Here is a 12,446-nt window from a genome sequence, read left to right as displayed (position 1 = left end):
AAACTCTTGAGTGGGAAGAAATGCACGACAGTTTCACAAGCTGTGCCATGCGAGGCTGCTAAGGAAACATGCTCAAAAGAATGACTTCATGCGAGGGGAACTAATATTTTGACTTTTTTTTTTATTTCCCATGGGAAGGCTAATCTTTAGGAACACAGAATCCTCTGAGGCCAATAAAATTCAGATTTGAAGAAGCAAAATGCTGTTTCATTGTTAGGAGCATAAAATACGGTTTGTTTTTATTGCAATTCTTTTTTCCTTTCAGGAAAGCACTAGGTTTAACAGCTGTAATATATTATTCTAGCACCCCTTGCTGTCGGCTTTCCCGTTATTGTTCCACTTGCATTTTATCTCAGAGATCTCAGCCAGGTTAAATGTGCTTTCTTGTCTTATGCAACTACTTAAAGGCATGGAACTGCAGTGCTGCCCCACCCATCCCAGCTGTGCATCTTTTATTGTCATTTGGTGACAGTTCAGATCTCTTTCACTTGGAAAAACAGCAACAGCATCCAGTGATTTAAAGGTCATTACGTGAATGCCACAACTGCTTATTGGCAACACACCCAAATTTCTTTTCTCTCTATAAAATACTGCTCTCTGTGTAGGTGGGGGCTCGTAGCACTTTACTCAGTGCGCGCGTGTGTGAGTGCGGGGGATGTTTTTATACCTGGCAGGAAAACATTGTCAGGGAACAGCTGTGGCTCATACATGGGCTTTCCTTTGCTAATGGTCTGGAGAATTGTTTTCTTTTAAACACCTGTTTAGTAACCAAGTTCTGGTTGGACAATTTTCATTTATACTGTAGCTGTTGGTTGCTGTCATGACAGACGATGGAGGAACCCAGCAATACTCAGAGAGGGCTCATTAAGACCTCTCTAGTTGAGGTCTGCTGGTTTGCTGCTACAAAGTTAATCTCCAGTTGTATACACAGTAATGGCATCACAAGTCTTTACATAGTCTCTTCTGATTATTTTTACCACTTTTAATGCTCTTCCTGAACTTGCCCAAACTTTGTCTATGCTGAGAGTTCATTCAGCAGGGCAGCTGTGTGGTTCAGTGCTCTTGGTGGGGTTACAGTTGCTGCTCTAGGAAGTTTGCACAGTTCCCCTTTTCTGCTGAAACGTCCAAGATCCCTTTGGAAAGAGTCATTGTGGAATCTCATCATTCTTCATGCTCTCTCTCCTTTTACCATCACACTTCCTTTACTGAAAGTGACTTCTGTCAGTGCATTTGATGCAGTGACAACAGCTGACTTAAGTATATTCAGTAGTGTGGCAGCAGAAACATTCTCTTTGGTTTTGAGAAAGGAATTGACTTGTGCCACCTTTTGAAACTGGCAGAGGCGTGCATTTATGCTGGCTGCTCACCCCTGCAGTGATTTCATTAGGAAAAGAATGTGCCCAGGAATAGAGATACTGTATTTTTTATGTTAACCTCAGATATTAATGCCAAAGAAAACTGTTTAAGAACAGGGTCTTTTTCTTAGTCATTTCTAAATTACTTTCTCCAGTTTAAGTAGATAATGAACTTTTATCTTTTTTTATTCAAGAGGCAATAGGCATCTTCTACATTTTTGAACATATCAAATGCACAAAAACATAATTAGACATGGGGTGAATGGTTTTGATTCTGCAACTAATGAATTCCTTCTTGTTACTTTTACTCTCTTTTTGTATTAACCTCACTTTGCTTCTGTATTTGCTTCATAAATCTTCTTGCATTTTTTAATGATTTACTTGCTTTGTTTTCCAAAAATACATATATCTTTTGTGCCTTTTGAAAAAATCTTCAAGCCTGTGTTATTTTGCAGTTTGGACACTGAGTCAGGTGAATATTTGTAATATATTAGTTAATCAATTTCATATATTTTTAACTGAATGCCTGTTCAATGAAGTAAGAGTATTATTCTTTATTTTTTGCAAACTTTCAGGTTCTGGATGAGATTTCTGAACATGGCATTAGGATTTATCAGCTCCCTGATGCAGATTCTGATGAAGATGAGGAGTTTAAAGAGCAAACTAGAGTTTTAAAGGCAAGTTTCACTCCTAGTTTATCATTTTGCTGCTGTAGTTCTTCAATCTACAACATGCCTAAAGGTATTTTATTCCTTCTACGTGGTCAAAAATTTCAGTTTCCTTTGTATGTTGATTCTGAATTATAATCCCTTTTATTCCAGTCTCTGCTTCATCAGAATTCCAAGTGTAGTGTGTCATGACTTTCTCTTCTTTTTTCTTTTAAGTGTAAACCACTGTTCACAATGAACTATTATATGCAGTCTGTTCTCTGACTCAAACGTTTTAACATGTGAGCAAGGAAAGAAATTGTGTGTGTTATAGTTGCTGTACTAATTAACAACTTGCCTCGTGTTAAAGCAGATAATCAAGGTTTTACTGAAGTAATTTCCTCTTTGTGCTTGCAAAGGTGTTTGAAGAATGTGTCTGAAATTCTCTTTCTAGCTACTTCACTCTGCATCTGAAGTATGTTTCTGTTGGCTGTTCTCCATGCATGATGTTATGTCAGATGACACATTATGCCCAAACTGTACTTGAACAACAGTCAAGTGTTCCTAAAGCGAAGCGGCATTTCCTTCTGGGCCTCTGTTCAAACAAATTGATCTGAACAAAGCTACAGGTGCTCATAAGGAGAGGTTGCATAGCTTAGAATGGGATTTGTTGGTTTTCTGATGTGAGAGGGTTTTAGTAGAGAGTGTTTGTCAACATTTCTTTCCCCCCCTCTCTTGCCTGTTACTTGAATCTTTGTGCTTTCTTTAAAAGAAAGACAAAAGCAAAATACAAAATCTAACCAGCCAAAAATCACAATAGTAACTTGTTTTTTCTGTCTCAACTAGGCTAGCATTCCCTTCGCTGTTATTGGATCCAATCAACTTATTGAGGTGAAGGGGAAAAAAATCAGAGGCCGCCTGTATCCCTGGGGAGTTGTTGAAGTTGAAAATCCAGAGCACAATGATTTCCTCAAGCTGCGCACAATGCTGGTGTGAGTAATGGTAAAATGATCCCATCTCCTGTGGTGATGTAACTGCCACAATGACTTAAAACCTATAGCAACATTAATTCCTTAATTTAAAACTAGCCCTGATGGCAACGCAGTTACATTTTAGTCCCCTGCAGCTTATTTTGCTGCTGTACCCTCTGATTTCTGAATTCAGACAGTATTTTCTATATTTTATGTTGCCAGATATATGTGATGGTTTTATGCCTTATGTGAACTGATCTGATGGCTGTACATACCCACTGAAGTTTTGTTGTAGTGCAGTTGGTGGGGCAGGGAGGCTTTTAAAATACTCTTCAAAGTGAAGAATATTCCAAAAGCAAAGTGCAATTTTCTTGGCAGTATGGAAATCCTTTGTTAAATATGATACCCCACCCCGTTATGATTTTAGCCAATACGGATATTCTGCCTGCGTAAATGGTTTTAAGCGATTTTTTTAAAAAACGATGTTTTGCTATTGTTGGAAATGAATTCCGTTGTCATTCCAAATTCAGTCTGCACTGGGTAGGGATTGCCCTCTGCTGGGCATTGGGAGTAAGCAGATTTTCCTTTTTTTTCTTGGCAATTGGAAATTGTTAAGCAATGTCAGCTGTTGCGTGAACCAAGCAGCTCCACCTAGTTCCCAGTTACAAATTATATTCAAAGCACTTTAGAGTAATAAAATACTTTTGGAATACTTTTGGAATTCAAGTATCTTTCTGAACAACTGTCTTTGCAAGGTTCTTAATACTGCAAAAACTGGTATAAACAACTCATCTGAAATAATTAATGACCAAGAGAAGGACAGCATATTTTGGGTCTTTGAATAATATTGGTAGGACACTTAGGAATTAATTAAAGATCAGTGAATTTGAAAGCAGAGTTCTGGCTGGCTTGGTCTGTGAGGATTTACTTTTCTGGTAAATACATCCATTAGATAAAACAGAAACAGGACATAAAAGGGTGTTTTTTCCTGAGAATGACAGTGTTCAATAGCCCTTTACATGTTGTAGGACGCACATGCAGGACCTGCAGGAGGTGACCCAAGACTTGCACTATGAGAACTTCCGTTCCGAGAGGCTAAAACGCACTGGCAAGTAAGTGTGTGCTGCCCCTGGGCTCTGCTGCTCCTCACTGCCCACTGACAGAGGACTTCCTCTTCCTCCTCATCCCACCTGTAAACAATTATTTCTGATGAGATTTCAGTCTGGAATTCTGAAATTTGTATGAAATGTGCTTCTTGAAGAGGAATATGTAGCAAAGTGCTGTGCTTATAAACAGCTTCAATTCCCTCTTCTCTAGGCTTTTGATTGGAATGTGCAGGAAGAAGGTGCCTGCAAGCAAGATAGATTTTATGCAATGATGTCTGCTTGAAGAAAATGAACACTAGCGGGCAAATTTAATTAGGCTCCAGTTTATCTGCTTAGGGAAGTATTGCCTCTCTTGCTGCTTCATATGTTGCTAAAGAGAGAAGTTTAGACCAATCAATCTCTTCTGATTATTTGTGTGTTTTTATAGAGTTTATTATCTCTTTTTTAATTCTTGGCAAGTCCTTGGCAACTTAATGCAAAAAATCCACATCTACCTTTGCTGCATCTTTTTGGATAGCAGATAGCTTGAAGTATTCAGCAAAGCATTTTGATGTTAAAGAAGAAAGGAAATAGCCTACTTACCTTTTTAGTGGTTGATTTTTGTACCATGGATAGATCGTGAAGGAAATGTCTTCATTAAAGTAAAAAATCCATATGGCAGAAAAGAAATCAAATTTTAAGAAATGGAGAGTGAATGGCAGGAGTCTGTGAGGTAAAGATTGTCTTTTACAAAAGGGAAGCATGATTTTAAAAATGTCCTAATTTCCCCTGTATGGAAGAATGTAGACTTTGATGATGTTATATTAATTGGAGTATGAGTCTTGAATCTGTTCTTCGAGATTTTTCCTTCTGTATTTTATGCTGTTAATGTACTCTTTTCTTCAATAGGCCTGTTGAAGAGGAAGTGGTAGACAAGGATAGAATCCTCCAGCAGAAAGAGGCTGAGGTAAGAGGAACTTTCTAAAACTTATTCTTTAATATAACATGCTATGTTCCAATTTCAGTCTTCTGCATCAGCTACTGCCTGTGGCAGGTAGGATGGGAGTTGTGGAAAATGACAGACCTAACCTGACCATACTAGTTGCTCTTACAGTGTTTTATTTATAGTCACTTGCATTGTGGATAGGAGGTAGTGTGTGCACTCTTGGTTGTGGGCAAAATATTTATCACTTCTTGTTTGGGTGCTAATTTTCCATAAGGATATTTGCAATTTTAAGTACTGAAATCAATTTATGTTTGTCAGCTACCCAGGCTATGTGCTGTGGTGGGATAGACTGCCAGTCTCATGTCATTTCAGATGTGCATGTTCTTACTGCAAGCACATTACCAGTACATTTATTCTTATGTCTTGTGGCTATGGAGTAGAAATAGGCTGAGTCTTAAAAATCCTGTAATTTAATTAATACATGTATTTTTTCATCTTAACCTTGACTTAAATCTTAATATTTTTATTGCGCTTGTCAGTTTATGATGTGGTGTTTTCAAACTCTGATTTCTCACTCTGGTTCCAAGTTATTGCTAGGCCTTTTAATTTAGTATTTTTATGTTGAAGTTGTAAAGATTCAGGAATTTTTAGCCTGGTATTTAAATTCTAGCAGTACACTGCCAGTGCTTATACTACTTGTGTGAAAACTGAAGACTTGCTGCCAGTTGTAAGATAGTGGGTTTTTTTTTCTCTTTATCCTTCTTTTATCCAGTTCAGCTTGGATCCACGTCCATAACTGCAGGAAAGCATGAAAGATCATTTCACATGTGCAGTGATTTGGAATTAAAAAAAAGAACAAACTAAAAGCACTTCTGTGTATTTCTGAGGTGGAAGATTGACTCCCATACATGGAAATTTTTGAAATTTACTTCGGTCTATGCATTTCCTTTTTCCCTTATAGCATCCATATTTAAAAATAGCTAACCCTGGTTAGCTATTGGCTAGCCCTGGCATGTTGATATAAATAGCAAAAAACTTTCCTAAAAGGAAATGCAGAAGCAGCTGATTATCACCATAATTACCAGTTAATAATATGAATTACTGGAGATTGAGAGAACTATATATTTATCACTATGTAATTGCATTTCAGCAGAATAAGCACACTTGATGGCTGTGCACATACAAGAGTGGAACTTCTGCAAGTGTTCTGTACACAAATTAGCTGCCTTCCATTTACTGGGGTATGTGCAAAGCAGCAGGAGCCCATCAGCTGATAGCCAGCAATACTGAATGCTTTGGAAAAGTCAAGAGCATTTTTTAAAAACGTTTTTTGTTTTTCCTTAATAATTCCAGGCAGACAAGTAGACTTAAATTATTTAAGTCATAACTGTTTCTCATGTTATTTGAACTATATAAATTGTACATGCCTAGTAGTTCAGTAGAATCTTGGATATCCTTGTAGAACTGTTTGTTTTATGACTTATGTCTGAAAGAAGTTTTCTATAAATATTTTCCCTGGAACTTTTGATACGACAGGCACTATATATATATATATATATATATATTATTATTATTATTATTATTTAATATATTTTTTTATATTTATGCATTGGCACAGAGTGGTCAAAATAGCCCAGTATATAAATATGCAATGTGTCTTTTATATAACATTGCTAAAGAGATGAAATTTTTAACTTCTCGGGGGACAGTCTTTGAAAGTTTCCTCTGGGGCTAATCATCTCTGAATAATTGCTGCTGAAGTTGCAGAGGATTAGGTTAGAACTTGAAAAAACAAATACATTTTTAACTTCTGCATTCTATTGTTCCAAAGAGATCAAGAGGCTTTGCTGAATCTTCTGTAGATAAGCTGGTATGAAGTCCCTTCATCTCCAAATCATCCCTAAGGTTCAGACTGGGAAAAATCTGTGGAGGAAAGACACAAAGGAAATGGGCTTGCATTCCATGGCCTTCACAGAGAAAACAAATATCCATTTCCCCTCCTGTTCTGCATTCCCATCAGTAACGGTGCTTGATGTTCTATTTACAGTTTTGTGAGGTTTATATAACCTTGGAAGGAATGAATGCTTGAACTAGTGCCAGGATCATCTTTATCAAGGCATCACTTTTGCTAAATGGTCTTTTATTATGCCAAAGGACGTGGTCCCCAGTTCAGCCAATTTGAAATTGCTAATCTGTCATTTTGGATTTATTGCTTAGTCTGGTTGTGCTTCTGCTCATTTGCAAATGATGACCTGTTTTTTAGAGCTGGAAAATGAAAATAGGCATAAAGATATTCTTGTTCCTTACTGTAAATATGATGCAGAACAGATTATTTTGATATTGTAGTGTAAGTGGACACAAACTTAAAGTTTGTAGTTTTGTGCCATATTTTTCCTGCTGTGAAAACGTCTTGTTAATAAAAACTTTTAAAGGTTTTGAGAGGTAGTACTTCTAGAAAAGTGTTAGGATTGTGATTACATTGAAACAGCAAGGAATAAACACCTCTGGGTTTCTCTAGTGAGCTATGCTGAGACTTTGGGCAAATCTCTCCATGCTTCTGTTTTCAGTGGAGTTGGTCAGCACTGGGCTGTATATAGCAGAATGAACACAATGTTGAAATTGTTTTCTCTGTCCTTCCACTTTCTGAATGTGTGTAACCCTTTGGCAGATGAGATTAAGAGCCCTGGACTGTGTGGGGGTCAGGAGGGGGAAGAGCAGTGGGGCTGCCAGGCTGGGGGCCAGCAGTGGCCCTGTGGGGGGAGTAAGGATGGGAGTGAAGTGTGCAGGTAGCTGCCTGCTGCTGCTGAGGTTTGGGAATGCATTGTCTTGAAAGAAAAGGGGCAAATTTTTATGGGAAGAGACAGCATGACTGCTGATGAAGACCTGCAATGTACTGCAATGGCTGTGGCCAGAGTGACTTCTGCTCTTTGTCAACATGTCCTGTGGAAGACATTTATTTTAATAGTAGCCCCATTTCCAAATTATCAGAAATATTTTTCATCAGTTAACAAAATTACTTGTGTTCTTTGGTATTTGAAGTATTTTTAATCAAAAGAACTTTTACAGGGACATTCACTAGAAAATTCACTGTCTGCAGTTTTCCATCTTCCCCTATTCTTGCAGCCTGTGGATCACTCATGCCTGTCTGATGTAAAGGCATGGGCAGAAATAATCAGACTTGGTCAAGGGGAAACATATCAGTGGGAAGTAAATGCTATTTGTTTCTTAATATTTCTCCTCCTGTGATACCTCCATGTTGCTCACTGAGAAGCTGTTTATGTTGTTTAAACAGGAATAGTGTCTGTTGGTATTGTGATAAAATCCTGTAGGTATTTTTCAGAGCTGTGAATCTGTGGTTTCTGTTAAGGGCGTGGAAGCTATTAACAAGATGTATGGTTCACTTTTAACTCTGTAACCTTAGCTCTCATTTAAATGTTTGTTTCCTTTCTGGTTTGCTGCAGTAGTTTCATGACTGTTTGAACTAAATTGTAGACCTGACATAAGTAAACTAAGGGGCATTTATACCAAAGTTACATTTATTCTTTTGCCTTTTATTATCTGAGAATTCACAGCAATTATTTGTTTTAACAGATTTCCAAACATTGTTTCCTAGCTTCCTTTTCATGATGTGCATGGGCCCTATGCTGTCATGTTGTAGCATCCGTTCTTCAGGGGATGAACACAAATATATCAACGCTGCTCTTACAAGTGAGAGGACTCACTGCTGAGCAAGATCAAAGTCATTTTCTGCCCTTGATGCTCGCAGTACCCAACAGCAAAGGGAATGCAGATGTTAACATGACATCAATTTCAGTCTTTGGTGTGATTCTTTTACATTTTCCTTTATTAAGAGCAGAGGTTTTTTCTGTCTATTCAGTAGGTCCAGTAAGGTGAACATGAGCTGGTTTTGGTTTGTAGTGTAAAGTGGAGGAATAGCTCTTCTGTCCCATCCTCTACTCAAAGAGGAATTGTTGAAGAGACTGGCATAGTTATCACTTGAGCACAATACAGCTTGATTCTCTTTTTTTCATTTTACAACAGTGTGCCTTGTTTTTTTCACAGGCCTTATGCCTGAAAGTTTTTCTACTGAATTATTCTAAAATAGCTTTAGAAACTTGCCATTCCTTGCCCAGTGGAACAGACTGAGACTTCACCAGTAGGTCTCAAAAACACCACATGAGAATGGAAAAGGAAATTCTTTTACAATCTTAACTTTAGAGATGAGTAGGTTTTCTGGCTTTTGTACTACCTTGTGTCATATGCAGCATCTGATTTATTTTGTGTTATGGACATATTTTTATCAATTAAAGTTAAGAAAATGCAATTCTCAGTGCTGTATTTAAGTCTTAAAATATGATGTTGGCTATTAGCAGAATTCTCCATTTGAGCAATCACCATAATATGTGTGCAGCAGTATCTCCCCCTGTGATTACTGAATGGTTTCTATTTTGGGAATGCTTCATGGCTCAGCTTGGAGTGCTCTTGGGAAAGCTCAAGTAGGAGAGCTTCCAAAAAGCTAGTTTTATTCTGATGGTGAATCTGCAGAGAGGCAGTTCAAAAGACCAGGTGTCTTACATTTTCACAAGTTGATCTTTGAAGCTTTTCTTTTTTCTTGTATCATTAAATGAATGCAGTGCTCATTTTGGGAACTTTCTGCTTTTTTTTTACCTCCTTCCTGCAATGTTATGCTATCTTCTTGATCAGAAGCTTTTTGCTTTAAGTACTTAGCAGAAAGATGTAGATGGGTTTATAATAATCCTCACAGACTTAGCTGTATGTCATGCTGTTCCTGTGTGAATCTCCTTTTGTCAGAGGGCATCTCTGCAGCAGTCACAGGAACCTGAATTAGCCTCTCCTGAGCCCTGTGCTGCTGCAACAAGAGGGTGAGAACATAAACCAGCAAGTTTTAGGCAAGCTCTGGTACTGCTGGCTGTGCTGCAATCTTTTTTCCTCTTTAGTTAATCTTCTGTTTCTTACTTATTCCTAAATCTGTATTTGAGAGCAGGCAAGGAAAAAGTGGTGTAGGCACCTGCAGTTAGTTTTTCTTGTTCTGTGATGTTTCTTTCAGTTTGCTGGGTTTTTTAAAACAAAACAACAGCTCAACACCACGTGCATGTATTCAAGCATTTGTCTCAGGTTCTTTTGTATTAAACCTGGTGGAGTAATGAGTATCACAATAGTTAATGTGGTTGACTGGATGAAAATAGTGTGTTTAGACAGAGTGTTTTCCCCCCTGAAAATAAATGAAAGCAGTTCTCTACATAATTAAAAAAAAAAGGAGAACTTGCTATACAAGCCTCAGTTTTTTACATGATCTCTGGTTTGAAGTGGACTCATAGGTTATACAATGTGCATGGAAATAGCAGCCCATTTCCTTCCCACTTTGTAGAATGGGACTCTTGTAGTTCTGTATGTGGAGCTTCCCCACCTGCATTTGGAAGGAAGTACCCAATCATTTGTAAAGCAAATCAGATGTATTTGCATATATACTTTGAAAATTCGTTTTAGTGTTCTTTCTTCTGTCTTAGGAACGTTTTTTCCAATTAATATTATTTTTTTTTGAAAAAACAATCAGCAACAAGGCATTATATAAGTGGCCTTTTATGGGATGGAAACTAACTTTTAAGTGTTACAAGAAAATGCCTTAAGAAAACAGTTATTTCCAGGAAAAGTAATTGTTTAGATGTAAAAAATATTGGTGCTTAATATGTTTAGTCTAGCTTTCCAAATTTCATAAACATATTTCGATTTCTCCTTTAAAATAGTTTTTAAATCTTGTTTTCATATTTGGCTGTTACTGCTGCTAAAAATTTGCTGAGTTCTCTGATAGTCACAGGATGAGTGTTCCTACATGATTAAATGCTTTGAGCACCTGGATCAGAACAAAGCTGCTTCAGCTCACTCAGGTGTAGCTCTGTGCACACCTAAAGGATATGCTTTCCTCATTATGGGTTAAATGTTTATTCACAGGTCTGCAAGCATAGCTGGCTTCAAAAGTTTTGGATTTTATTGCTTAATTTTCATTCTAAGTATTCTTACAAATCTTTTGTGAAAGTTAGATGTACTGAACTGAAGAATATGAGATGGAAAAAACCAAAGTATTCGGTTATGTGAATTATTGAACATTTCCAGTTTGTGAAGAGATCTGTGTTCTACCATGGGAAAAAAAGTTTTAAGGTTTCCTGGATTTTTGGACTTCTCATGAAATTGTTGTAAACACTTGGGTGTCTTTCTGTTCCAGCTGCGCCGCATGCAGGAGATGATTGCCCAGATGCAAGCCCAGATGAGAATGAAACCTGGTGATGACTAAGGTGCTTAACATCTGGATGAATCAGGTATTGCTTTTTTTGACTTGTTTTCACCTATTACATAAGATTTTAGCAATGATTATTGTTAATTTTGCACTTTGTGCTCGCTTTTACTGTACTTGGTGGGGAAAAAAAAGTGGTGTCATGAGAAGACTAGAAAAGATAAATGCCAGTGTTACCTTCCAGCTGTCCTTCTCTTTAGTGCCTTACTTTTGGATCATCAGGCTTTGCTTCTGTTAGCACAAGCTGCTCAGTAAATTAATTTGATATATAAACAAAAGTTAGAATGTTTTGGGGTATGTAGGCTGCTGAGTTTTTAACAGTTTTCTCAAAGAGACAGACAGAATTTTGGTCAGGTGTACCTTGATGATATCAGGCTCCCTTGATGATATGTATGATGTATTAGGGGAGACCAGAGTGAGTGTAGAAAAAAAATTCCTGTAGCACATACTCATTCTTTCTTCTGGTAGAATTTTACTTCTAAATGCAAGAACAAAAAATGGAAGGATATGAGAAGTCTTGTTGCTTAATACTTCAGTTTAATACTCTAGTTGTGATTGTTGGTCTTGTGGAATGTAAAGCTTGAATAAAATGGATTATATTATCCCTTATGACCTTGTGTCAGCTGCCAACATTCCAAGCCTAAAATAAGAAGATTTTCTGTTGCCTTTATTTGAACCTTCAGTCTTCCTGTTTACATAAAAAGAAGAAAAAAATAATTAAGAAATAAACTTATTCACTGGATTCTCACTTGAGCAGAAGTTGATGGTTTTACTGATATGTGCACTGTTATCTTTGAGGGAAGTACTTTAGGGCAAATAAGTAATTCAGTCTCAGGTTTCTTACTGTCACAGTTTCAACTGTTGCATATAGAGGAGTCTTCACATCGTGTCTTCCAACTTCCATACTAAGATATGTTTTCCTAGAGTTGGAAATCTAAACACTGAGGATAATTTTGTGGCTGACCACACGGTGTATGTGATAGCAGTGTCTGACAGAAAGCTCTCATTCCCTGGCCAGGAGCTGGTCATTTTGCAGCCTGTTCAATATTGTTAAATACTATAGTCAGAATTGAAGGTTACAAGTTTTCACTGTGACTTTGTTGTCATGTGGCCAAGTTCTTACCACTTGTGG

General features: G+C 37.4%; 1 protein-coding gene across 5 annotated transcripts in view; it reads left to right on the top strand.

Moving 5' to 3' along the window:
• Positions 1-12,446, top strand: part of LOC107211752 (septin-2) — a 34,805-nt gene that overhangs the window by 16,119 nt on the left and 6,240 nt on the right. For all 5 annotated transcript variants that reach the window (XM_015644172.2, XM_015644168.2, XM_015644171.3 and 2 more), the window contains exons 8-12: positions 1,931-2,032; positions 2,849-2,994; positions 4,002-4,085; positions 4,968-5,025; positions 11,246-11,339. In XM_015644172.2, coding sequence (XP_015499658.1) covers positions 1,931-2,032; positions 2,849-2,994; positions 4,002-4,085; positions 4,968-5,025; positions 11,246-11,314 — 459 coding nt within the window. In that variant the 3' untranslated portion in view covers positions 11,315-11,339. The remainder of the gene's footprint in view (positions 1-1,930; positions 2,033-2,848; positions 2,995-4,001; positions 4,086-4,967; positions 5,026-11,245; positions 11,340-12,446) is intronic.

This window comes from Parus major, chromosome 15 (assembly GCF_001522545.3).
Source record: "Parus major isolate Abel chromosome 15, Parus_major1.1, whole genome shotgun sequence".
Classification (NCBI taxonomy): domain Eukaryota; kingdom Metazoa; phylum Chordata; class Aves; order Passeriformes; family Paridae; genus Parus; species Parus major.
The sequence above is the reverse complement of the archived record's forward strand: the minus strand, read 5'-3'. Positions and strand labels throughout refer to the sequence as shown.